General features: G+C 36.1%; 3 protein-coding genes across 4 annotated transcripts; 1 reads left to right on the top strand and 2 right to left on the bottom strand.

The window, feature by feature from the left end:
* The first annotated feature begins 3,635 nt into the window (after window positions 1–3,635).
* Window positions 3,636–7,832, top strand: LOC126817264 (zinc finger protein 271). 2 transcript variants are annotated; one of them, XM_050544082.2, is made up of 2 exons: window positions 3,636–3,836; window positions 4,479–7,832. In XM_050544082.2, the coding sequence occupies exons 1-2, from the start codon at window positions 3,834–3,836 to the stop codon at window positions 6,126–6,128; spliced, it is 1,653 nt and encodes a 550-aa protein (XP_050400039.2). In that variant the 5' UTR covers window positions 3,636–3,833; the 3' UTR covers window positions 6,129–7,832. The 2 variants fall into 2 exon arrangements, with proteins under 2 accessions (XP_050400039.2, XP_050400048.2); XM_050544091.2 differs by lacking the exon at window positions 3,636–3,836 and having other exon boundaries at window positions 4,466–7,832.
* Window positions 7,833–11,069: 3,237 nt separating this feature from the next.
* LOC126817641 (zinc finger protein 501) lies at window positions 11,070–18,142 on the bottom strand. Its single transcript, XM_056100361.1, has 2 exons — window positions 17,875–18,142; window positions 11,070–14,080 (listed from the first exon to the last, which is right to left on the bottom strand). The coding sequence occupies exons 1-2, from the start codon at window positions 17,875–17,877 to the stop codon at window positions 12,638–12,640; spliced, it is 1,446 nt and encodes a 481-aa protein (XP_055956336.1). The 5' UTR covers window positions 17,878–18,142; the 3' UTR covers window positions 11,070–12,637.
* A 2,016-nt stretch (window positions 18,143–20,158) lies between these two features.
* Window positions 20,159–26,790, bottom strand: LOC126818345 (zinc finger protein 239). Its single transcript, XM_056100438.1, has 2 exons — window positions 26,453–26,790; window positions 20,159–22,196 (listed from the first exon to the last, which is right to left on the bottom strand). The coding sequence occupies exons 1-2, from the start codon at window positions 26,453–26,455 to the stop codon at window positions 21,054–21,056; spliced, it is 1,146 nt and encodes a 381-aa protein (XP_055956413.1). The 5' UTR covers window positions 26,456–26,790; the 3' UTR covers window positions 20,159–21,053.
* Between the last annotated feature and the right edge of the window lie 1,172 nt (window positions 26,791–27,962).

Genomic DNA, 27,962 nt, shown 5'->3' with positions numbered 1-27,962 from the left:
TTTAGTATTATTTTTCCGAGCTAGCAGATGAAAGCAGAGAGAGGCAGAATGGGGTTTAACGTCCACTCGACACAAACTAGTTCATTTCAGGACATATGGTTCAATTTTGTTTCCATAATTCGCTTGCGCATAGGGGTCTTTAGCAGTGGGAGGAAACCGGAGGACCCAGAGAAAACCCACGAGGTTGGACAGGCGACCTTACTCCTTGTCACGTACAACCGGGGAATCAAAACCATGCCAGTTGACTCAATGAAAGACTTTATGATACTGTGCGCACATGCTAACCATTCAGCCATAAAACCCCCCTCAAATGAAACCAATATAGGTCCAACCTTCTTCCCAGTTGATAGAGAGCCACGGTGGTTTAGTGAGTAAGATGCTGGTTCGCTAGCCTGGAGGTCGCGGGTTCACTCCTGGTGAGGGCCAAGAAAGTTCATAGGGATTTTCCAGCGCTGTTTCCCCCTTGTCAGGGGTGCAGGACAGGGCCTGACAAGGACAGCTGTCTAGTCATTAGGATGGGTCAAAAAACCAAGGTCCTGTGTAGTCATTGGTGTGCACGTAAAATTCCCTTGGTAGTTGGAATTCGATGTAAGTGTTCCCTCATTGCACAGGGGGTTTGGTGGCCGAACGGTTAGCGTGTGCGCGTTGAATCACAAAGTTTATCATTGAGTCTACTGACGTGGTTTTGATTCCCCGGTTGTACGGGACAAGAAGTAGGGCCGCCTGTCCAACCTTGTGGGTTTTCCTCCGGTTCCCTCCCACTGCTAAAGACCCCTACGCCCAAGCGATTTATTGAAATAAAATTTGAACCATATGTTAGTCCCGAAATGACCTAGTTTGTGTCGAGTGGATGTTAAACCCCATTTCTCTCTCTCTCATAGCCCAACTACTGTTGTGCTCCCAACTGAAAGGTGTGGAGGGCGGGGAGCGTCAAGTGATGTGGTTTCGATTCCCAGATTGTACGTGACTAACAAGCAGTAGGGTCGCCTGTCCAACTTCGTGGGTTTTCTCCGGGTCCTACGGTTTTCTCCCACTGCTAAAGACCCCTACACGCAAGCGAATTATGAAAATAAAATTGAACCATGTGTTAGTCCCGAAAAGACCTAGTTTGTGTCGAGTGGACGTTAAACCCCATTTATCTCTCTCTCTCTCTCTCTCTCTCTGTATGTGACAAAGGACAAGGGTCGTCTGTCCAACCTTTTGGATTTTCTCTGGGTCCTCCCATTGCTGAAGACCAGTACCCACAAGCGAATTATTGAAATAAAACTGAACCTAGTTTGTGTTCAGTGAACATTAAACCTCATTTTTCTCTCTTTTAATTTAAAATGCGATTTCCAAGCAAGTTTGAAAGTCATAACCAAGGGACATAACTCATGTAATACACATACATGTCCCTTGTTATGACTTGTGGAAGCGGACGTAAAATACAACTAACTACTACTACTACCTTGTTATGACTTCAAATCACATTTGGCAGAGTTGGACCACCCTACACTTGGACCCTCCACTTTTTATTATATACAATAGATTTAAATACAGCTTAGGGTTCATGATTTAACCTTAAAATGGATTTAAACACGACTGTGGATTATTGAGACTTTGTTTATTATCGTAACAACGGTAGGAATGACAATCAAGGCTACACTGTAATTGTATCGGCTCAGAGTGAAGTAATTTGACTGAAATTTTCAAGATATTGCCTTTTCATTATCTAGTTTTTAATTATGATAGTTAGGGTGACCCACCATAAATAAATATCTCCATATATCTCCATATATCTCGACAATTACGCCACAATATTTATATATATGCCAAGCCTCAAATCAGTTTCACACAATTATAGTCACTAAATAAACGATCATGTTGTACTTAATAAGCTATGACCATTAATCATGTATAAATAATAGACTGAAAACTGGTTCCATGTGTCGTCCATAACATCCAGACACTTTTGAGTGAAAGATAGGTTACGTGCCCTTGTTTTGGAATTAGTCTCGCTTAACCAGTCTATCGACCATTCTACGTCTGAATTTAGAAATAAGCACGTTAGGTAGCTCAACAATCGTTTTAAGAAGCTTGTAAAAGTAAAATGAAACTACTGCTAGTATCATGTTCCTGTCTAACCCGAGTGATTCAGAGATATTATTTGTACTAAACCAAAAGATGCCGCTCTTAACGGTACAGTTAATGATAAAGCGATTTAAAAAATGAAACGAACGTAATTTCTAAATCTGCTGTAATAACCAAGAAGCTTAATTTTACTGCTATTCAAAATCGTCAACAATAATTTTTTTACGGCTGTAATAGTTGATAGATTTGTAGAGAATTGCACGTGCCATGGCTATTTATAGTATCATACTGTCAGAAAGTTGGTCTCGGCACGGCGAATGTGCACGCTTCAGTGGTAGTCTCGAACTATCAGCGGTGGACTGTATTTCTGTGAGTACATGGGTCACCCTATGATAGTGAAAAGTGTCAATTTTTTATCTAAATCTTACATAATGCCCCTTTAATTAATATTATCCCCTTATTTTACAAAATATATCACATTTGTCACGGCAAATACATTGATAATTTAACATTTTATATTTTAAATCTAATTAGAAAGATGTCCACTGGCTTTTTTTGACACTAAACGGAATTGAACCATTTTTTCACATATTCCTTTTGGAGATTGAACTTTCATAATATTGTAAATTACAATTGTAAGGGGTCCATAGATTTACCCAAAACAACCCAAACACCTTTAATTAACCAAAACACCCTGGGGTTTTTTAATAAAACAACACATTTTTATTGGTTTTTTTCTGTCTTTTTAAATGTATAGATGATTAATATTCCCTAAACTTTCCAATTTTTTAAATAATTCTGAAAAGCAAAACGTAATTAAATGAAAGATTAAATTAAGCAATAAAGACAGCTCTTATTGTCATAGAGATATTTCCAAGGTTATGGTATAGGTTCTAGATTTGTTTTTCGTTCTATGTTTCTGATGAAATGTAAATGTAATGTTTTTATTTCTGAAAGAAATGTTTTCATTATATAAAACCTCATGAGAGTTGTCTTTCTTGCTTTGATCTTCCATTTATTTGCGGGGGTGGGGGCAGGGTTTTAGAACTATTTTAGCAGGTATATTTAGGGAATATTAACCATTAGATAATAATAATGTGTTGCTTTATTCAAAATACATGGGGCGTACTCGATTGGACGTTCCGGAATTGAATTCTCTTAATCCCAAAAATAGTGACAATCGAGTGAAAATGGGTACTTCGGGCTAAGCAGCCGAAACCTTATTGGATGCATAATTATGAATTACTCGTGTTTGGTTGATCCACGTCTAAAATAAATATAACCATAAAAGACGCTTGGGAATGAAATCGACCTGAGACCACGAGTAGTTCCTTCTATGTATAGTCTATATCTCTTTTTGCTCTTCAATATTGTCATTTTTGCTCATAATGTTGCGTGAAAGCATAGAAAAGAGTTTGAATTTACATTTTTTGCAAGGTTTTGGTGACTATTTCTTAATTTGAACGCGGAAGGATAACAGAGTTAATAGGTTACTTCCGTCGAAATGTACAGCGGACGGATATTACCTTTTCAAATCTACTTCCAGTTTGTGTGTGTCTCACAAAGTTTGTCTTATCGGTGGCAGAAAGTTTTAAATTTAACTAAACAAAAAATTGGGAACGTAAAAGAGTTCAAGGCAAAGAGACTAGATTTAAGTATTTTTTGAGTGACTTTTTCTCTGCCTGAAATTCAGAGGAATATCTATCAAATTCATATAAGTAACCAAATAAAACTTTACAGTACAGTAGTGTCCATTGTCCAAAATGGTAAGACTTTATATTTATATAATAGATTTGCATTTATTGCATTTTATTATTATCCCCTCCCATTAATTTGCAAATACATTTTTCTTAGTATAAAAATTATCTACAACACAATCCTTTGACACCCTAATTTAGCTTTGAGAACCTACATGTAGCTAAAAATTGTGATATAGTGGTGTGTTAAGTTTTTAGCTATGATTGGATGCCTTTAGTTTCACATGACAAACCTAATTTCATTATAAATGCATGTAGCATACATGTATTGGGAAGCCACGTGGCTCAGCGGGTAGGATGTTGACTCGCTAATAAAGGTGTCGAGTGGTCCATCCTTGCATTTGCAGAGAAAGCTCATTGGGATTTTTCAACGTGCTTCCCCCTTGTCCATATTGCAGGACCGACGGCCTGACAAAGATAGCTGTCTAGTTGTTGGGATGGGATGAAAAAACAAGGTCCTGTGCATGTAAAAGATCCCTAGGGATATAAGAGTAGGCCGTAGCATTTCATTTGCTTCATACATGTATATTACAGGAAACAAATGATGTTATAACATTTTTTATATATTACAGGGAACTAATGTTGGTAATGATGTTTTAATTTTTATATATTACAGGAAGCTAATGATGTTATAATTTTTATATATTACAGGAAACAAATGATGTTAAAACATTTCATCAATGTGTTGTTTGTGATGAGATTTTTGAACAACATGATGATTTAGAACAACACAATAAAATACATGTTAAAGAAGAAAAAAAAAAACTGGACAAAAACGTAGTATTTCATCAGTGTTACATTTGTAATTTGTGTGATGAAATATTTAAATCAAATGCTGATTTACAGAAACATTGTGAAGTACATGTTAAGAAAGAGAAAACTGATGATGTTGATGAATATTGTCATGTTAAAGAAGAGAAAACTGAAGATATTGAACTAGTTTATCAGTGTAATTTATGCGAAGAGAAATTTAAATTCGACACTGATTTAGAGAGTCATTGTAAGATACATGATTCAGAAGCTTGTGATGGTAGTGATGTAGCTGACAGTAAGGATAGTGATATAGGCCTACAATCAGCTGACAGTCAGGCTATTGATGTAGGCCTACAATCAACTGAAAGTGAAAGTACAAAGATATGTATTTGTGTATTTTGTGGTAAAACCTTTGATTCCTATAATCATCTACAAAGACACATCCAGAATCACATCGGGGACAAACCATATAAATGCGATTTTTGTAATAAATCATTTTCCTTAAATTCAAGTCGAAACCAGCACCAGAAAATTCATCAGGGAGAAAAGGCATTTGAATGTGATGTTTGTGGTAAATCATTTATACAGAATTGTAATCTTCAAAGACATATGAGAATTCATACCGGTGAAAAACCTTATAAATTTGATGTTTGTGATAAATCATTCAATGTGGGTACGTGTCTACAAAGCCACATGAGAATTCATACGGGATTAAAACCTTTCCAATGTGATTTTTGTAATAAATGTTTCACGGAGAAAGGAACGCTTCGATCACATCTAAGAATTCATACGGGTGAAAAACGTTATCAATGTGATGTTTGTAGTAAATCATTTAATCATGTTGGTAATCTAACTAAACACAAGGTAATCCATTCTCGTCTCATTAAATGTGATGTTTGTAGTAAATCGTTTACCTTGGAGAGTCAGTTAACGGCACACATGTGGCATCATACAGGCGTGCAACCATTTAAATGCGATAAATGTGGAATGAGATTTGCTAAGAACAGCGATAAATTGCGACACGATAAAACACATATGGGACAAAAACCCTACAAATGTGATGTATGTGGTAAGTCATTCACTCGACAGTCGTACCTGTTACAACACAATCGGAGTCACACGGGGGAGAAACCATTTAAATGCAAGTTCTGTGGCGAGTCCTTCACGTATCCTCCTAGTCTTAAAGTTCACATGATCAAGCACACCGGACTCAAACCCTATCAATGTGAAGTTTGCGAGAAGGAGTTCAATAGGAAATGTGATCTTGTACGCCATGCCCGGACTCACAGCGAAGACAAACCGTATGAATGTGAGGTATGCAATGCTACGTTTATAAGAAAAGATAGCTTGGATATCCACGTGAGTCGTCATAGTGGGGAAAAACCCTATCAGTGTAATGTTTGTAGGAAATCCTTTAGTCATAAAGTCCATCTCAACAGACATGTGAAAATTCATACCGTAGACATTCCTGCTAATTGTGACAGATGTAGAAAATCGTTTAAAAATAATTTTTATCTACAAAAACACATCAAAATTTTTCATAAATAGACTGTAATACCCACCATTCTATCCCCCCCCCCCCATTTATTTCCTTCTTTCAGGGAGTTAGATGGTCTAGCGGTTAAACTTGTGAAATCCCAAGGTCTGTGATCGAGTCAAGTGGCGTGGTTTTGATTCCCCGCTTGTACATGTATGTGAGAAGGAGTAGTGTCGTCAGTCCAACCTCGTGGATTTTCTCCGGTTTCCCCCCACTGCTAAATACCCCTATGATCAAATTAAACCATATGTTAACCCCGAAATGACCTAGTTTGTGTCAAGTGGACATTAAGCTCATTCTCCCTCGATGACCAATCTCCTTTGTACTATGCTCCTCGTTCGTCCTGTTTTCGTGGGCTGAAAAAAAAAATAATAATTTTTTTTATCTTAGTTGTACATGTAGGTTTTATTGTCCCCCACCTAAAGAAAGCAGGGGACTATTAAAATGGGGCCTCGGCAGTCCAACTGTCTGTCTGTCCGTCACTCCTTTTGGGACACTTTATAACTCTCCTTCAAATTGAGCTGAAAAGTTCAAACTTGGTGTAGGTGTTTATTAGGTGAATGCCTTTATGGAGTTCGAAGATGAGCATTTTTGGCTTAGGGTAAGCAGAGATACGCAATTTGATTGGTTGATGCTTTGGGACACAATAACTTCAGTTCTAACTAATTAAGTGAGTGATGAAACTTGGTGTATACTTTCTTTACATCAATACCGTGACTAACTTCGATAATGAGCATTTTCACTTAGGCTAAGTAGCGATAAGCAATTTGATTGGTCAAGACTTTGGTACACAACACTCTGCTTTTAATTTGAACTTGATGAAGATGTTCATAAGTTGAACGCCTTGACTGAGTTCAATGATTAGAGAGAGAAATGGGGTTTAACGTCAACTCGACACAAACTAGGTCATTTCGGGACTAACTTATGGTTTAATTTTATTTCAATAATTCGCTTGCACGTAGGGGTCTTTAGCAGTGGGAGGAAACTGGAGGACCCGGAGAAAACCCACGAGGTTGGACAGGCGACCCTACCCCTTGTCACGTACAACCGGGGATTTGAAACCATGCCAGTTGACTCAATGACAGACTTAATGATACAGCGCGCACATGCTAACCACTAAGCCATCCAACCCCCCTTCAAACATAAGAAAAAGACTCACTATAAAGCGAGGACGATTGGGTTCAATGTGTGGTATAAGGCAATGATTTTCTCAATGACAACCCCACTCCCCCCACCCCCGAGTTCAGAATGTTCAGAATTTGACTAAGCCAGTTTCATACCGATGGTCTAAATCTCGGTTAGGTATTCCATTCACAGACCCCCCAAATACTTCACTCTATCATTTTCACTCAAATCAGTCTATCTGACACGACACAATATTAAATGTTTCCGGGAAAATTCGAAACTAGCTGTCTGATGTACAAGACACTTTCCGGGAAAATTTAGGACATTTTTCAAAGATGGCGACAAAACAGAAGTTATCTACTCGCACACATGAACAAAAGCTTGAAATGTGCCTTTGAATCAATTATTATCCAGCTCTTGCAGTCTGTTTTTAATCGGGCTAAGATTGAATTTCGGTCTTCGGCTAACTTGTCCAGTCCGTTTATACCTGACTTATGTGAAGTTTACTGTAATTCCTTACATTTACACAACAAGGATATCAATATTGTAAATTGATGTTTGTTAGGCTATGTTCATATGTGCAAAAAATGTAAATATTGATTAATTAATCATGATGGTTAATTGTTATTGCTTTGTAAACTGTATACAGGAATAAATTCATACATAATCATCATCTTTTATTATTATCATCATTAACAGACACCTGATTATTAAATGAAATGGGGTTTAACGTCCTATTGTTCTACTCCTACTGGGCTAATGAAGAACGGCATACACCATGCAGTGTGCTATGAGGGAAATTTTGCCCGAGCAGCGGCACTATGGCCTACTCTAATATCGAATTCCAACTGCTAAGGGATCTTTATGTGCACGCCAATGTATGCACAGGACCTTGGTTTTCCGTACCATCCGAATGACTAGACAGCTCTCCACGTGAGTATTAATGCTTAGTAACTTGATGATTATCTTTCAAGCCTGACGAAGGAGGACATAGTGCTTTAAATTGACATGTCGACGAAAACAAGGAATGGTTTTATATTATAAATCTTTCTGCAAAGTGTATGTTCGCCAACCAGACCAGGATTGAATTCTTCGTCTCTTTTCATATTCGTGCTCGGATCCTCTAATTCCATATCAGAATCATTCCAGTGTATATACATGTAGTCGGTCAGTGTCCATTTCTTGGGGTCTGTCCTACTTTTCTGCACCGACTGGGCTAATGAAGACGGACATACATCGTACAGTGTGGGGGATGGAGGCGGTATTTTTGCCTGGATGTCTCTTAGGCCAACTCGTATTTCGAATTCCAATTGTGAAGGGTTATTTTACATGTATGTGCATGCCAATTTGTACATGGGACTTCAGAGGTTTTTTTGTATCATCCGCACGATTAGACAGGTTATTTATCTGATGCCCTCCCTTGCACCACTGACTTAGAGAAACCATGGCAGAAAATTCTGAGCCACTTGGACCTGCTTAATGAATGCTGCAACTCAATACTCCAAATGTTATGTTCTTTTTACCACAGTGCCATTGGTTCCGTGGAAATTTCACTATTAAACCACGAGTAACGTAATTTGTTGTTTTTACTGATTAAATTCATATATATATTAACACGAATTATTATTACAACAAATTATTAATTGCAAAGTTACCAACACTGCAATAGCGGTGGAGAGAGAATGTGTTTGTTTTTACTGCTGAAACTCATATATATAATACCAGGAATTATTAATAGCAAAATTACCAACACTTCAGTAGCAGGCACACATTAATGGCGGTGGAGTGTGGGGTGGGACAGGGATTAGAGGATGGGACAGAATGTGTGGGGGGGGGTCTAGTTTTTTTCCAGGTGTATATTTTAATTAATCAACAAGAATTAAAGAATCCCCGCTCAACAGAAAACCATAACAGACTTGTAGAAGCAGAGGATCGTTTTAATAGATCAACGTTTCGGGTGCAATACCCTTTTTCTGTTGAGCGGGGATTCTTTAATTCTATTCTCTACTCCGCCCCGCCGGTATCATTTTTTGATCCAGTCACCTCGCAGATGTACCCGCCTGTCCAGCTATAATTCCTCTCTAAGGGAGTGTTGCCGTACCCTTTTCCTGTTTCCAATTAATCAACAACTGCTGACACAAATCTGTTCAAATTATGACCTTCTCTCTTTCTTTTGCATTAACAAGGTCCCATGAAGACACCGCTGCTACCATGCAGCTTAAAAGTATAAGTCGCTTTAAGTTGTTCTAGAGTTTTGACCTCTGTCTGCAATCACATCTAGAAAAGGTTATTGCGATTTATTTTTTTATGTGTTTTTTTTTTTTTTTTTTTGTCGCTTCAGTATGTGTAACCTGTCTTTCTTAATTATCCATATCACACATTAACAACAGGTACACAAACTCTTGAATTGTTTTGGTCCTTAGTTTGATCTACATCAATATCGTGATATAAAACAGTTTTATTTCTTTGACATCGGCAGGACTAAAAATATCAATTATTCATTTATCCTGAATCGCAATACGTATCGTATCGTGCCTGCAGTGGCAATATCCAGCACTAGAGAAATGGAATTTAACTTCCACTCGACACAAACTAGGTCTTATTTTATTTCAATAATTCACTTGCAGTGGGAGGATCCCGGAGAAAACCTGCCCCTTGTCACGTACAAGCGAGGAAATGAAACCACACCACTTGAACCAATGACAAACCTTATAATTTAACTAGACCCTCCATCTCTCAACCCTCCAACACTGGCTCGCTAGCCTGGAGGTCAGGTGTTCGATCCCTGCATTGGCCGAGAAAGTTCATCAGGATTTTCCGACGTGGTTTCCCCTTGTCAGTGGTGCAGACCGGAGGGCCTGACAAGGACTGCTGTCTAGTTCTTCGGATGAGACAAAAAACCGAGGTCCCGTGTATACATTGGAATGCACGTAAAAGATCCCCTGGCAGTTGGAATTCGATATAAGAGTAGGCGATAGTGCCGCTGCCCGGGCAAAATTTCCCTCATAGCACACTGTATGGCGTATGCCCGTCTTCAATTAGCCCAGCAAAGGAGCAGAACAGTAGGACGTTAAACCCCATTTCATTTCATTTCATTTCAACCCTCCAACACCCATAGAACAAAGGTTTTAGAGGATATAGAAAACCTCATTTGTATTCCCATTCTGTCATGAAAACATTTAAAGAGCAAAATAGCTAATATTTGGGACCTAGAAATGGACACAAATGGGTCGCAACGCACATAATAATGTACATGTACTATGAATGTATATAAACTGATTTTTATTCAATTGTTTTCATTTTTACTCTAATTTCAAATCAGTTATATTCAGGGAGATACACCAGAAGTCTCAATTGAGTGGCAATCTCTAGTGTCTGGTTATTCCAGTCTATTGCGCATGCTATCCAGATAAGACATGATTTGGGGAATGTCTAGCCTTGTTCTTTCTTGTCCCTTGTTACAAATGGCGCTGAAATGCATTATGGTACACCAATGGTAAAATGTTTATTTTGTCTTAAACATTAGATAATAGAAGCCCATCTTTTCCCGGAAAGATAACAACATCAATGTTGAATTAAATTGACAAATAATATTTGTTTTCAATGTCAAAGGTTTTGGATGATATTTACTCAGCTACTTTAAATAGATGAGGGTAAATTCTGTTCCCATGGCTGTTGCCGATATTTAGCAATATACCCTTTTGTTAAAAGTAAAATCATTATCAAATGATATTGGAGATAGGGGTCTTGGTGGCACAGGATTTCATTATCGTTGTTAGTGTACAAAAATATACACAGGAACTAATTTTTAAAAAGAAAAAAAAAGATTGTTGGGGTATATTTAGCGGCTGTATTTTTATTACAGAATCATTCCTTTTACATTAAGCGGCAAGCACACACGACAGTGAGATTTAATTGGCATTATGGGAGATTAGATGAAGAGTTAACAGTTCTCACTATGATAGTTAAAAAATAGATAATGTAAATAGAATATGATGAAAACTTCACAATTGTCCTTTACAAAATGTATTCCAATCCACTAAATAAAGTTAACTAATGTCTAATTAATAGTTTATATAACATTTTAGGCCTGAAGAAAGACTTGCAATAGGCAGATTTACCTCTTCATAATGCATATTTAAAAGAGAGAGAGAGAGAAAAAAAATGGGGTTTAACATCCACTTGCCACAAACTAGATTATTTCGGGACTTACATATGGTTCAATTTTATTTGAATAATTACATTGTAGGTTGCGGGTTGAGGTCTTTAGCAGTGGGAGGAAGCTGGAGGACCGGAAAAATCTCACAAGGTTGGACAGATGACCCTATTGATTCGTTCTCATGTACAACCGGGGAATCGAAACCATGCCAGTTGACTCAATGACAGACCTTATGATACAGCGCACACACGTTAACCCTTCGGCCATCCACCCCCCCCACCCTCACCCCGTTGGATTTGAGCCTTTTCGTCCATAAAGATTGTGAGAATGAGATGATTATAAAAGTGGGCGATACAACCCTCCAAGATCTCTCTTTGGTACCCTTATAATCAACGAACTGTCCAGTTCCATAAAAGACAACTCCATATAAGTACTGACGGAACTAACGAATATTAATGATGTGTATAAGATTATACATATAAGGCAGTGATGATGGAATTCATGAATATTAATGATGTGTATAAGATTATACATATAAAGCAGTGATGGAACTAATGAATATTAATGATGTGTATAAGATTATACATATAAGGCAGTGATGATGGAATTCATGAATATTAATGATGTTTATAAGATTATACATATAAGGTAGTGATAGAACTAATGAATATTAATGATGTGTATAAGATTATACATTTACATGTAAGGTATTGATGGAACACATGAATATTAAAGATGCGTCTTAGCTTTTATTACTAACTAATGAAATGTGAAGAATTATACATATAAGGTATTAATGAATATTAATGATGTGTATAAATGTAGTAACACAATTATGCATATATGGTACTTATGAATATTAATGATGTTTATAAATGTAGTAACACAATTATACATGTACATATATGGTACTAAGGAAGTTTATTAGTAATAGTATAGACATATATTTACTACAAACAATACATTTATAAGAGAGACAGACAGAAATGGTGTTTAACGTCCACTCGACACAAACCAGGTCATTTTAGAACAAACACATGGTTCAATTTTATTTCAATAATTCGCTTGCACGTAGTGGTCTTTAGCAGTGGGAGGAAACTGGAGTACCCGGAGAAAACTGACAAGGTTGGACAGGCGACCCAAATCCTTGTCACTGAAATCCGGGGAATCGAAACCAGGCCAGTTGACTCAATGACAGACCTTATGATACAGTGCGCCATCCAACCCCCCTCACATTTATAAAGTTTTTCCTGTATGACTTCTCATGTGTTTCTGAAGGTTACGATTTTCAGTGAACGATTTACTACAAACATCACAAGTATACGGTTTTTCACCTGTATGACTTCTCATGTGTTTCTGAAGGTTACGATTTTCAGTGAACGATTTTCTACAAACATCACATGAATATGGTTTTTCACCTGTATGACTTCTCATGTGTCTCTGTAGACCAAAATTTTCTGTGAATGATTTAAAACAAACATTACACATATGAGTTTTTTCACCTGTATGACTTCTCATGTGTCTCTGTAAATTACGCTTGTGAGTGAATGATTTACTACAAACATCACAGTTATAGGATTTTTCACCAGTATGAATTCTGATATGTTTCTGTTGATCACAACTGTTACTAAATGATTTACTACAAACATCACACTTATAAGGTTTTTCACCCGTATGAATTCTTTTGTGTTTCTGTAGGCTGCTATGTTGAGAGAACGATTTACTACAAACATCACAGTTATAGGGTTTTTCACCTGTATGAATTCTCAGGTGTTTCCGTAGAGTACGACTCTGACTAAATGATTTACTACAAACATCACACTTATAGGGTTTTTCACCAGTATGAATTCTCCTGTGTTGTTCTAGAGCTTGCGACCGTGTGAATAATCTACTACAAACATCACAGTGATAAGGTTTTTCACCTGTATGAATTGTAAGATGTTGCTTTAAATGATGACCATAATTAAATGACTTATTACAAACACCACAATGGAAGCGCTTCTCACCAGTATGAATGACCATGTGTTTCTGTAGAATACAACGGAGTGTGAATGACTTACCACAAACATCACATTCATATGGTCTTTTTCCTGTATGAATTATTTTGTGTCTCTGTAGATTACACCCCTTTGTAAATGATTTACAACAAACATCACATTTATTAGCTTTTGCTTCAGAATGCCTGTTGGCTAATTGTAGGGCTACATCATTAACCATACAGTCAGCTACATCACTATCATTATCAGCTTTCAACTCTTCTTCAACATGTATTTTACAATGTTTCTCTAAATCAGTGTCAGATTTAAATTCTTCATCACATAATTTACACTGATGAACTGTTTCAATATCTTCAGTTTTCTCTTCTTTAACATGACAATATTCATCTACATCATCTGTTTTCTCTTCTTTAACATGACAATATCGATCAACATCGTCAGTTTTCTCTTCTTTAACATGACAATATTCATCTACATCATCAGTTTTCTCTTCTTTAAAATGAACATCACAATATTCATCTACATCATCAGTTTTCTCTTTTTTAACATGACCATATTCATCTACATCATCAGTTTTCTCTTCTTTAACATGTATTTTATTGTGTTTTTCTAAATCATCATGTTGTTGGAAAATCTCATCACATACAACACACTGATGAAATGTTTTAACATCATTAGTTTCCTGTAATATATAAAAGTTATAACATCATTAGTTTCCTGTAATATATAAAAGTTATAACATCATTAGTCTCCTGTAATATATAAAAGTTATAACATCATTAGTCTCCTGTAATATATAAAAGTTATTACATCATTAGTTTCCTGTAATATATAAAAGTTATAACATCATTAGTATCCTGTAATATATAAAAGTTATTAGCCTTCACCATGAAATAGTGAAAGACTATTGTTATTACTAAGATTATTCTTATTTTTTCTTTATTGGGGGAACCTCTTTCTCAGCAACTAGTTTGAAGTTTGATTTTTTTATCTGAAAGTGTGGTGCAGTTAGTGCTTATGTAAAACGAAATTTTTGGTTAACCGGAGACATTTCCTAGCAGATAGCAGATCAAATTTATCGTTCTCATTTTTTGGGTGAAAATTTTATTTCTTGGAATTTTAAAATTCTGATTACATTTTGGATAGCTGACGTCTATCCGATTCCAACGATACAAGTTTTGCTGTGAAATTCTGATATTGAACTTTGTCGATTTTTTGCGATTTTTCGAGTTTTAGTCAAAATTTAATAACTTTTCAAATCCAACTAAATCCTTTCTGAAACTTCAGTATTATGAAGAGGGACGTCTGAACTACTACTTTAATATATTTCTGAGGTTCTCTATTGACCAGAAGTAGTCACAAAGTATGTCTCAACTTTTTGACAAAATTCTGGAAAATGGGTGCACGTGTGAAACTTGTGATGTATCAATTTACTATTTATTGGACATTTAAAGTATAATATCATTTGAAAGCCAAACAAATAGTCCACCTATAAAAATTTTTTCACCTTCTTCTATAGAGAGTCCAATATGAAACCTTTGTACAACAGTCTGAAATATCACAGAGAGAAATTGAAAACAGCAGGGTTATTTTTACGATTTATTGGACAGTTACGATTATATCATTTGAAAGCCAAATAAATCATCTATAAAAATAAAAAGCACTTCGCTGAAGCTATTTATAACCAAAATGTCTCCTTACGTTATTAAAGAGAGAGAGACAAATGGGGTTTAACGTCCACTCGACACATGTTAGTCATTTCGGGACTAACATATGGTTTAACTTTATTACGATTGCGCGTAGGGGTCTTTAGCAATGGGAGGAAAACGAAGGACCCGGAACATGTGTTGTCTATTCGGCCATCCAACCCCTCGCGCCCCCAACTCCACCTACATTAATAAAAAAACCGATGTTGTTTATTAGAATGCTACAGACAACCGTAAATTGATACTACTTTTCGACCCTTTCGCAAAACTATTCTTTTTTTCTCGTAGATCTCAGAAACTGTAAGAAGTGATAGATTTTTCCTGATGAAAGTTGTCAACAGTTAGCACTTTCATGTAGAAGTATTTGCGAAAGGTGTGAACAGACTGGAAAAGATGTAAATCAGTAAGTCTTTAATGTTCAATCGATTTCTTAGATAGTTACATTTTTGGATAGCCAGAGACATTGCTGAACAGATAGCAGTTAAAAACTGTTGAATTTAGAAACTTTGTCACTATCATTATTTTGGTGAAAATTGGAAAAAGAGATCGAGAATTAAAAACAGCATATTGTAACAGTGTAAATCTTCGATAATAACTAAAGACTGGAACTATCCTTGAGACTATTTATTACCGGAAAACATTTAACATCATATATGGAGAACAGCACGTCGACAAGCAGAGTAACTGTCCTAGAAACGGGATGAAACCTAGAATCCTATATCAATGTACAAATCGGTATTTATAATAAAATGGTATCTAAGGAATTAACAATATACACCAATGCTACTAATAACAATTAAAGAGGTAAGATTAAAATATAAAAGATATTACAATAAAATAAACAATAAGATAGTAATTAAATCTATTAATGTGTCAGCTGTCAACTGTCTGTCATTAGATAAGTAACTTAACGTCTAATTAACAACGCAGGATTAATAGAAACATAAGACAAATAGAAATGTTTAAATGAAAGAATGAATAATGAACAAATGATATATTGAAAGGAGGAAATACCAACAATTCACAATATTATCACCATTATAATATTTCGTTGTCAAAGATGTATTATTTCGCCGTAATCAACCAAATCCAATCGAAACAGTGGAGTAACCTACCGAAACGAAATTAAGGAGATGCCTTAGAGAACTTGCGTATATTCTAATTACATCTTCTGTCTCGAACTTAACCTCGGTTACAAATTGTCTTCAAGTATGCTAGACCTGCTCACCGTGAAAGCCACCATTGCTCCTGTGGAGTTCTAGTAATATTCCAAATAAACAAATATTCTCTCTTATCTGCATTAAACATATATTATGCAAGAGCTAAATCTGCCTATTGCAGGTCTTTCTTTAGGCCTGAAATGTTATATAAACTATTAATTAGATATTTATTAACAAAACAAGACCATAATCAACTCTCGATGGCATCGGACACTCGCGATTTTAACTAGATTAGAACGGTTCGCCATTTAAAAATTTAATTTAAAAATGGGAAAGCTAGGCTAAGTCGCGAATATACCAGTGCACTAATTAATTACCACTATGCACACATCTTGTCAAAACAATAAACAGTGATAATTTGGCTCAGAATGAAGTAATTCGGCTGAAATCTTTAAGTTTAACAAATTTGTTGGTCATCCAAATTTTTATGTCTGCAATACAAGTTTCAATATTCAGCTTTGAAAGTTAATAAGTTTGAATGAAATGTACAATTGTGTATCATTCGCACGTAGATGAAATAATCTATGATGTCTTACTATGAGACCAAGTGGTGAAGTGTATAAGTTATACAAGATCGGTCCGAGGTCTGACCCTTTGGGGTACACCAGAAACCACAATAGAAGGGCTAAAAGTCAATCTGTTTAAAATACAGATCTATTTCATTTTTTTATACTTTCGATAGTTATTCATTATATTATAATGTATTATACACTTAAAATAAATTAGTTTTCTGGGAGAAATCAGGGGTTTTCTAAGTGAATTCTGATGTTTTCAATTGAATTGCGGTGATTGTAAGTGAATTGCGGTGATTGTAAGTGAATTACGGTGAATTCCAGCTCTTAGCTGGGCCCCTACATGACATCCATGACCACTCGGACCAATTGATAGACCACTTGGACCAAACAAAAAGACTACTCGGACCAAACAAATCTATACTAATATTTGTGACTGTCGTTTGTCTGTCTGTCTGTCTGTCTGTTCGGGGTCTGCCGCGAGTCTGAAATTTGGGGTATAGGGGTAGCTCGGACCGGGGAGTAACATAGGCCAGGTGGCGTTAGTCTACCACTTCCAGTTTCGGGGTTATGACCCCCCGAGCGAAGCCGGGCATTCTTCTAGTAATAGATAATATGACTACTCGGAATAATAATAAAGTGTTGTTTTAATATTTGCTGTTATATACTTACCCGTAGCTTGTTAACTTATGTGTATGATCACCTGTAAATTATTGTCTGTATTTTATTTCTAAAATGATTAAACTAAGCCTTATAATATAATGTAATTGGTTCGAGTGGTACTTTGGGTTGGTCCGAGTAGCAAAGTTAAATATTGGTCCGAATGGTCTTACAATATAAATTAATTGGTCAGAGTGGTCTTTTGGGTTGGCCCAAGTAGTCTTTTAAGTTGGTCCGAGTGGTCTCTGTTTTGGTCAAACTGGTCTTTTTTGGGGTCAAACTGGTCTTTGGTCCGAGTGGTGTGGATACCCCCTACATGAACCCTTTAAGAGTGGATTTGATGGAAAAAAAAAAAAAAAAAATTATATCATATCTTACCATGTTGATTATTTATACAGATGATTATTCTTCTTTGTATGTGGTTTTAATTTTATAGTTTGAGTGATGAATAATTCTTTCGTGACTTTGCCATTACAGTTCAAGTCGCTTTAAAACTGTAAACGCCATGTTGTTGATTTACCGAGTCTACAGTTCATCTTCCACCGAGTCAACGACGTGACGAATCATTCGTTTGAGTCGGAAAGTCATCAAAAAATGTTTCTTCTCAATTCTTGTATCACAAACACTTCTCCCAGGTAATATGACATCCACTTCCGGTTTCCTATATTTCAAGGTTTTATCTTGATTATAGACGCAGATCAACTCAACACGAATAATTCATTACAAAAATGTCTCTACATCTAGTTGACCTAAAGCCGAAAATCATTTAAAATAATATCAGCACGTAGGATATCTTCATTTCATTGTGAAATGTCTGGTCTTGTAACTCTAGAAAGGAGAGAGAGAGAGAGAGAGAAATGGGGTTTAAGGTCCACTCGACACAAACTAGGTCATTTCGGGACTAACATACGGTTCAACTTTATTTCAATAATTCGCTTGCGCGTAGGGGTCTTTAGCAGTGGGAGGAAACCGGAGGACCCGGAGAAAACCCACGCGGTTGGACAGGCGACCCTACTTCTTGTCACGTACAACCGGGGATTCAAAACCACGCCAGTTGACTCAATGACAGGCTTTATGATACAGCCCGCACGTGCTAACCATTCAGCGATCAAACCCCGCCGCCTCCTCTAGAAAGGAAGTTGGAGTATTAATATCTGGGACCAATCATATCTAATCAGATTATGTACATATTAGATTTCCCAGTGCTGTCCACTAAGAAACATGAGTGAGTACTTCATTACTCAAACAAAAAGAGACTGTTTGAGTTTGGTGAGTAACTGACTTATTCGAGCAGAATTTTCCTAGTAGAGTAAAATTACAGAAGAGATCAAGAACTAGGGCAAATTGCAGCTTAGGCCTAGACAAGACTTTGATTAATTAACTTTCAAAGATGTAACTGTAAGACTTCCCTGGGGACTAAGAAGTGAAGTCCTTTTTTAATATTAATACATCAATTCTTGAACTTTTATTCATTCTAATTCAAAAAAGAAAAACTATTCATGTGTGTGACTAGATTAGTTTGATAAAGAATAATTACAGAATATTTTGCAAACTGCACGCAGCGATCACTGCCGCCATTTAAAACGCCCACATGATCATTTTGGGGCGGGACTTATCAACTGGACTACAGCTTTGTGTACACAACAGTGTAAAAATAACCCAATGTAAACACATGTCTTTAGCAAAATGTCAACTTCTGCCAATCCGGTAAAAGTGATATGTAATATGTGCTACTGCTAGTGGGTAATATTGCAATACATTCTTTGCCCTTGTAAACTGTCTTTAGAGTTTCAATCTGTTTATCTTTCAAAACAAGGTTAGATACTTCTAAATTTGTCTTCGCAAACAAAACCGCCTCTGGGAAATTACCTTTTATGAGCGCTGCCATATTGAATAATTAGAGGACTATTTTGTGATTCGGCTTTGATTAGTTGGACATTTTTCATACACACAGCGGCTAAATAAACACTTAATTTCATTCAATATGACAATAGAAGAGAAATAAATACTTCTAAAAATTACTAAAAGCATACTCAGTGTTTTGCAACTAAAATCGTCGATGTAGAAATTAAAATATCGGGTAATTAGCTTAGGGCCTGTTCTCAGGCGAAGCTAGCTGTAGACAGGCAGCCTAAGTTTGGGATGAATATTTTGTCCAATATCTTTTAGCAGAATGGGGGTCACAGTGGCTAAGAGGTGTTCAATCCCTGCATTGGCCGAGAAAGTTCATCCAGATTTTCTGGCGTGATAAGGACAGCTGTCTAGTCATTCGGATGGGATGAAAAAACGAGGTCCTGTGGACACATTGACAGTTGGAATTAGATGTAAGAGTAGGCCGTAGTGCTGCTGTCTGGGCAAAATTTACCTCATAGCACACTGTATGCCAGTCTTCATTAGCTCAGGTCAGAGCAGAACAGTAGGACGTTAAACCCTATTCCATTTCTCTCTGTGAATGATTCATTAAATTTATAAAGTTTCTCATTTGTGAAAGATATTTTACAAACATCACGTATGAGCAGTGCTAACTCTGGGTTTCATTTTTTTTCCGGCAATTTTTCATTTTAATTTAAAAGCCATATATTTTTTCCGTCACCCCAAAAAAGAACAAATATCTGTTAGATTTTTTCAGTAATTTTTATTTACATAAGTTCATACAATATACATATGATATTACAATTTACAAAATTCTTCTCTGCTTTGCAGAGGCCCATTTTTTTAAAAGCTTTTTCAACATCTGGGGTAACCACTTTTCCATTACTTGGTAACATTAAATTACACAGTGTATTTGTTTTTAATGAATGAATATCTGTATTTGAGGGCAATTTTCAGCATATTCTATTTACCATATCTATTTTTTAACTATTATAGTGAGAACTGCCAGCTCTTTATCTAATCTCCCATAATGCCCCTTTAAGATTTTTTTTACGTTTTTCAAAACTTTTCTCTGTCGCGAACTTTTGAGGTAGCCTAAATGCAGACCTATTGTAGAAGTTGATATCGTGTCAACATTATCAGATGGACAAGGGCTGATCAATTTTTCGTTCACGACCCATGGCATGTAATTTGATGATAACTGACTTTTGACAACCCAAAGAATATAAGCATTTATAAACTGTAACAACAAACCTGGCTTCATTTATTAACGACACGGGCAACAGGAGTAAGAAACATCATAATTGAATAATTCCAAACAAATTGAACGAGTATTGCTCACAGTGTCCGCCATTTTGAATATATATAGAAACCATAAAAAAAGCCACTAATTCATATTTGAAGAAAAATATTTCAAACTTCTGTCTCTTAATTAGTTTATTGCTACTCTTTTAAATATTTATAAACACTAATCCGAGATTGATTAAAAGACAAAAAGATAGCCCTATTATTGATACCAAATTGATTGATAACTGACTCAGCCAAGCACAATAGACTGTAACCTGTATGCACCGCATGGAAATCAAAGCTTTGTGACAAAAAAAATTTATCGCCATGGTTAAAAAAAAAATCGCCAAAAAGTTATCGACAAAAATTTCGCCAGATTGAATATTTTATCGCAAAACTTATATTTTCATCGCAATTGGCAGAAATGAAGATCGACGCGGTGAGCGCTGTACATGAGTTTGCATGTGTCTCTGTAGATTACGCTTATCACTAAATGATTTACTACAAACATTACATTTATAGGGTTTTTCACCTGTATGAATCCGCATGTGTTGCCGTAGACTACCGCTATGATTAAATGATTTACTACAAACATCACAGTTATAAGGTTTTTCACCGGTATGAATTCTCAGGTGTCTCTGTAGATTACACTTGTCGGTAAATGATTTACTACAAACATCACAGTGATATGGCTTTTCACCTGTATGACTTCTCATGTGATTCTGAAGGTAACGATTTTCATTAAACGATTTACTACAAATATCACATGAATATGGTTTTTCACCTGTATGTGTCCTCCTGTGTTTCTGAAGGTAACGATTTTCAGTGAATGATTTACTACAAACATCACATGAATATGGTTTTTCACCTGTATGACTTCTCATGTGTCTCCGTAGACCACAATTTTCCGTAAACGATTTATAACAAACATTACATCTATGAGTTTTTTCTAATATATGAGTTTTCACGTGTCTCTGTAGATTACGCTTGTGAGTAAATGATTTACTACAACCATCACATTGATGGCCGTTTGCTACAGCATGACTGTCAGCTGATTGTAGGCCTACATCAATACCAAGACTGTCAACTGATTGTAGGCCTACATCAATACCATGACTGTCAACTGATTGTAGGCCTACATCAATACCATGACTGTCAGCTGATTGTAGGCCTACATCAATACCCTGACAGTCAGCTGATTGTAGGCCTACATCACTATCATTATTAGCTTTCAACTCTTCTTCAACATGTATTTTACAATGTTTCTCTAAATCAGTATCCGATTTAAATTCTTCATCACATAAATTACACTGATGAACTGCTTCAATATCTTCAGTTTTCTCTTTTTTAACATGACAATATTCATCTACATGTACAACATCAGTTTTATCGTCTTTAAAATGAACATGACAATATTCATCTACATCATCAGTTTTCTCTTCTTTAACATGTATTTTATTGTGTTGTTTTAAATCATCTAGTTGTTGAAAAATCTCATCACATACAACACACTGATGGAATGTGTTATCATCATTAGTTTCCTGTAATATATAAAAGTTATAATATCATTAGCTTCCTGTAATATATAAAAGTTATAAACATCATTAAAATACATCATGCAAGAGCTAAATCTGCTTTTTTTAGATGTTACAGAAATTATTAATTAACCTTTATTTACATGACAAGCTCAAAATCAACTCTGTAGACCCTCGGATGGCGTGGATACAGCTTGGATTTAAACAGTCGTCCATTTAATAATTAAATCAATATATGGCCGACCAAGCTAACGTTTACTGACGTCACTACCAGAGGCTTCTGGAGACATTTTGACAAAGGTTCTCTCGCCTTTATCGGTGGGTTGGATGCCGAATGTTTAGTGCGTGTGTGCTGTATCATAAGGTCTGTCATTGAGTCAACTGGCGTGGTTTCGATTTCCCGGTTGTACGTGACAAGGAGTAGGCTCGCCTGTTACAACATAAGTTAAATATCATCCACAAATATCCAAACCGCAATTATCGCGGTATGTTCGTTTTTTTCGATATTTTTCTGAAGACGGTATTTCTGACGGTTTTTATTTCTGTGATGGTTTTATATCGAAAAATCAAAATATCGTCCAGCTCTACTTGGTTTTGCTAAGGAATGCAATTATTTTATTGTCAAATCAATGACAGGGGGTCTATAGGCTTCTTTCTGCCTGTTCTCCAATCCAGTTTCTGTGAATAAATATTGTTTAGAAAAAAAAAATCAATGAAACAAATTCTACATGTATGCAGAATGATATTAAAACATAAACTCGCATATAATTAGTTATTCATGTACAAATTATGTTTGTTTTCAGACCAATTGTAAGTCAAAATTTGCTGGTATTATTGATTATTGATCGAAGGATGGTCGGCGATAATCGATACTTGAAACTAGAATCAAATGACAGCCCTAGTTTAAAAAAATTGCTGTTCATCCAAATTTTTAAGTCGGCAATACAAGTTTCAATATTCAGCTTTGAAAGTCTCTTTTAATAGGGGGATCACGGTGGCTAAGTGGGTAAGATGCTGGCACGCTAGCCTGGAGGTCTGGTGTTCGATCACTGCATCGACGGCGAAAGTTCGTCCTGATTTTCCGGCGTGGTGTCCCCTTGTCAGTGATGTAGGACAGAGGACCTGACGAGGACAGCTGTCTAGTCATTCAGATTGGACACAAAACCGAGGTCCCATGTACACATTGGCGTGCACGTAAAAGATCCCTTGGTAGATTGAATTCGATATAAGAGTAGGCCATAGTGCCGCTGCCCGGGCAAAATTTCCCTCATAGCACACTGTATGGCTTATACCCGTCTTCATTAGACCAGTTTAGGAGCAGAACAGTAGGGCGTTAAACCCCATTTCATTTCATATCTCTTTTAATAGGTTTGAACAAAATGTACATTGGTTTATCATTCGCATGTAGACGAAATAATAATTCATGATGTCTTACTATGAGGCCAAGTAGCTTAGTAAGCTACATATAAACAAGATCGATTTGAGGACTGACCCGTTGGGGTACACCGTAAGTCACAACAGAAGGGCTAAAAGTCAAGCCCTGGTAAAGGGTACAATTTTATGGAAAAACCTTGATTTCACGAAATTTGGAACCTCTGTATAAAACACTCGAATCACTTGTGTAGCTTTATAAATATTATTTTTGTCTTGTTCTCATTCTAATTAGCCAGGAAACAACATTTATTATTTATTTTCATGTATAAAAATTTAAAAAATGCCAAAAAGTCACATTTTGTTCGAATTTTGATATACGGTAGCACCCTCTAAAAAAAATCTTATTTACTTTTTTTTTCATCAATTCCAACATAAATTGAGGGTACGGTAGCCCCTTAACTTTTCATTTGCAAAACAGGGACCCCCCCAATAAGCACACTAAACACGATTAGTGGCAGAGCCCTTTTGTACACAACATCCTGGTCCTTGATTGAAACCAGTGAAAAAAAAAAACATTTTGGAAACGGTGTCCTTCCCCTCTAACCTTTTTGGCCTTGATGCCCCATCATTGGCCTTGTTGCCCCTAAATCTGACCAAAAACCAGAGTAAAAAATGACTATTAATTCTATTTTAATCATAAAAGTCTAGTTAATCAAGACTACGAAAAATATATTTTGTACAATTAATTTCCAGAGCAAACCTGCAAATGAACTCTTCCCATTTCGGCAACAGGCTGAAAAAATGGTCAGCTTATATTAGCACAAATATGTGGGGTTGTGGACCACTGTACGACCATAAAATTGAGTTGATTATCAGTCTATCGTTTTAATTTATTATATCCTACATGAATCCACACTGATCAGCAGTGAATTTTCGCTAGGCTGCTACAATCACTGATAGGGATGACATTGGTGCGGCTTAATGAGACCCCAATATTAACTTTTTTCCTTCTGCAAATTAAATTCTAGAACATTTTTTGAAGCATTAGAAAAATAAATAAAGGTGTTTGAAATATACGTAGGTAAAAAATATTTCCTATTTAGTAATAATATTTAGTGTAAATGTGTATGTAAAATGAGTAAAAGGCACCATTCTGCCCAGACCAGTAAGGTCTTATGTAAACAATGCATGTGCCATTGAGAAAATGATTGACGCCGCATGATCTGACGGGGTTATAGACATAACGGCCCTAAGCCATAACGGCCAAAAAATTTGGTCATAACGGCCAATATATTTGGTCGAAACGGCCAAAATATTTAGTCGAAACGGCCAAACAATTTAGTCATAATGGCCAAGAAAATATAAACCATTTTTTACATGCAGGAAATGATATTTATTCACAAAGATATTGCCTAACAGATAATATAAATACATACATTAGCTAAACATTAATTTAATACATGAAAAAAAAAAAACGATTGGATTGCTTGTTGTTGTTTATTAAAGATTTAACGTCCAATACAGGTTGGTTTAATTAAATTATATACACTTGTTAAAAACACAAAAGTTTTTTACCTTTATTACCTAATCACTGATCAGAGGGTGTGAAGTACCTAATTAGGGATTATTCAATTAGTACTCACCTCTTTCCTTTGTCTGACGCATGAATTGTTATTTTTGTCAAATGATAAAAGTCAATTGTTATTTTTATCAAAGATAAGTATAATATTTGCTCAGACCACGTATGACAGAATTGAACCACCTTGTTAGCTAATCCAAAATAGATATAATATGCATACAGGAAACGAAATTAGATCCAAAGCAGAAGGACCCAAAACTGACTGGGTTCACTACTTTAGTGCATTAGGTGTAGTTATTCCTGAATTTAATGTTAATATAATATAAAAGATAGGTTGCCAGGCAATGAAACATACGCCCACAGCAGCTAAATCGTCCGGGCAGTCTACAAGAGTTGTCGCATATTTTTACTTTTTTCGATAATGAAACATTTATAATACACTAAAATCTGATTAAGAGTAACAACTCATATAAAGTAATTATCAGAAAATCATTAGAATTTGTTTGGTTTTTATAAATTTCTGCCCCATGCTAACATTTAGTATACAAAACATTTAATATCATGGATTTAGCTGTTTAGTTATCAAAATTCATTGAAAATCAATATACTTGTTCATCTCAAGACCTTAAACTCTGTAAATCAACCTATCCATAATATTATCATTTCTAACCTATTGGACGTTAAATCTCTAATAAACAACAACTATATCTTGTTTTTCATTAAATTGAAATGTTTGGCCGTTATGACCAAATCTTTTGGCCGTTATAACCAAACTGTTTGGCCGTTATGATTAAAAAAGGGCCGTTTTGACCAAACCTGTTTTTGGCCGTTATGTCATAGGGCCGTTATGACTACATCCCATCTGACGTCATATGTTAAAACCAGTCATCTTTAACCTGTTAAGTGCTCAGGTCGTTATATAACTTCCTGGACAACTGCCACTCGCTGTGTGTAGGGCATAATATAACGCCTTGGAGGTATTTTCCCCACAATCGCAGCATGTTTAGGACGTTATATTACGTCCTGGACAACTGCCACTCACTGTGTGTAGGGCGTAATATAACGCCTTGGTATTTTCCCCAACCTATTCTTAGAACATAGTACACAGTTCTTCGTCACTTCGTCAAAGATATTACACAATAGGGGGTAGTTAAGTTTTAAAAACGTCACGCTTAACAGGTTAATTACAGAGTTATTATTAAACGACTTTCGTAATACCTCTGTGAAATAAAATGACTGAACCCTTTTATGGTCACCCTTTAAAAGTGAATTTGATAAAAAAAAAATATATATATATATCATATCTTACCATGTTGATTATCAATTAATTGGTGGAATCCAGCTGATTATTTTTTGTATTTTAATTTTCTAGTTTACGAGATGAATAAATCTGGCGTGACCTTGCCAATACTCATCAAGTCGATTTACAAGAATAAAAGTCTACGCCATGTTGATGAGTTCATCTTCTGCCGAGTCAACGAATCATTCTTTAGAGTAGGAAAGACATCAAAAATAGTTTCTTCTCTCTTTCTTGTAACACAGACACTTCTCCCCGGTACAGTCGGAGCAGAACAGTACGACAATAAACCCCATCTCTTTTCATTTATCCCATTTATCCTCGGTAATATATACAATCCACTTCCGGTTTTCAATATTTCAAGGTTTTATCTTGATTATAGACACGGATCAACTCAACATAAATAATTCATTACCAAAATGTCTCTACATCTAGTTAGTCTAAAGTCGAAATACTATCAGCAAGTATTATTTCTTCATTTCTTTGTGCAGAGAAAAAAATGGGGTTTTAATGTCTACTCAACACAAACTAAGCAATTCTTGACGGAAACCCGAACGTAAATGATTGTGAGAACCAGGCCTGTTTCGAAATTGTTCATTCGTATATTTGTGCTACAAAACGATTCAAACTGATAAAGTAGTGATTTAATCGATTAAAAACCCTAAACTGACCCCCTCCGCCGCCTCGCCCGAGGATGAGGACACCCGATGAACATAATGATGCCACGGTGACAGTAATGACACGATATTATACTTATTATTACATGCCAATTCTATTTTATTTTGTTTTATTATTTTAGAGATGGATTAATATAAGCTTTATAGCTTGTTTCCCAATCCAAATAAATTATTATGTATTGTATATGTTGTTGTTGTTTCGTCCTTCGATTTCGAAGATGACCATTTGACAATCACATCGTCATCATCAGTTATGGACCCGGAGATGGCTGGCGAAGCCGATCCGGGCGAGGAAGCCTCTCCCACAGATTTGGCAGAAGTGAGAGGGGGACTTGTTTGTGTTGTTCGAAGCTTTACGCACCTCCCGCTTCTGCCTGGCTAGGTGCGTTCGGCTGTCTTCTGCTGTCTTTGCCCCTCTGCAGATGGTTGAGCGCCATGAAAGGCGGTCCGCAGCCGTCTGTTCCCATGTCTCTGAGTTGATAGCAAAATCTTTTAGAGACATTTTCAGATTGTCCCGGAATCTCTTCTTCGGTCGGCCGACATTTCGTTTTCCTTGACAAAGCTCCCCGTAGAGGAGTATGTATTGTATATAGTATGTAATATATGGTAAATAAATATTGTTTAAACCAAACTAAGTCATTTTGGGACTAATATGGTTCAGTTTTATTTCAGTTTTTCACTAGCACATAGGAATCTTTAGCAGTGGGAGGAAATCGGAAAACCCAGAGAAAACTCGAGAGGTTGGATGACTTACTTGAGTAAAATTTTCCTAGTAGAGTAGAATTACAGAAGAGATCAGGAAATCTGAGAAATGGCAGCTTAGGCCTAGATGAGATTTTGTTTAA

Source organism: Patella vulgata, chromosome 1 (genome assembly GCF_932274485.2).
Source record: "Patella vulgata chromosome 1, xgPatVulg1.2, whole genome shotgun sequence".
Classification (NCBI taxonomy): Eukaryota; Metazoa; Mollusca; class Gastropoda; family Patellidae; genus Patella; species Patella vulgata.
Note: the sequence above shows the minus strand (reverse complement) of the source record. Positions and strands in the feature narration are given on the sequence as shown.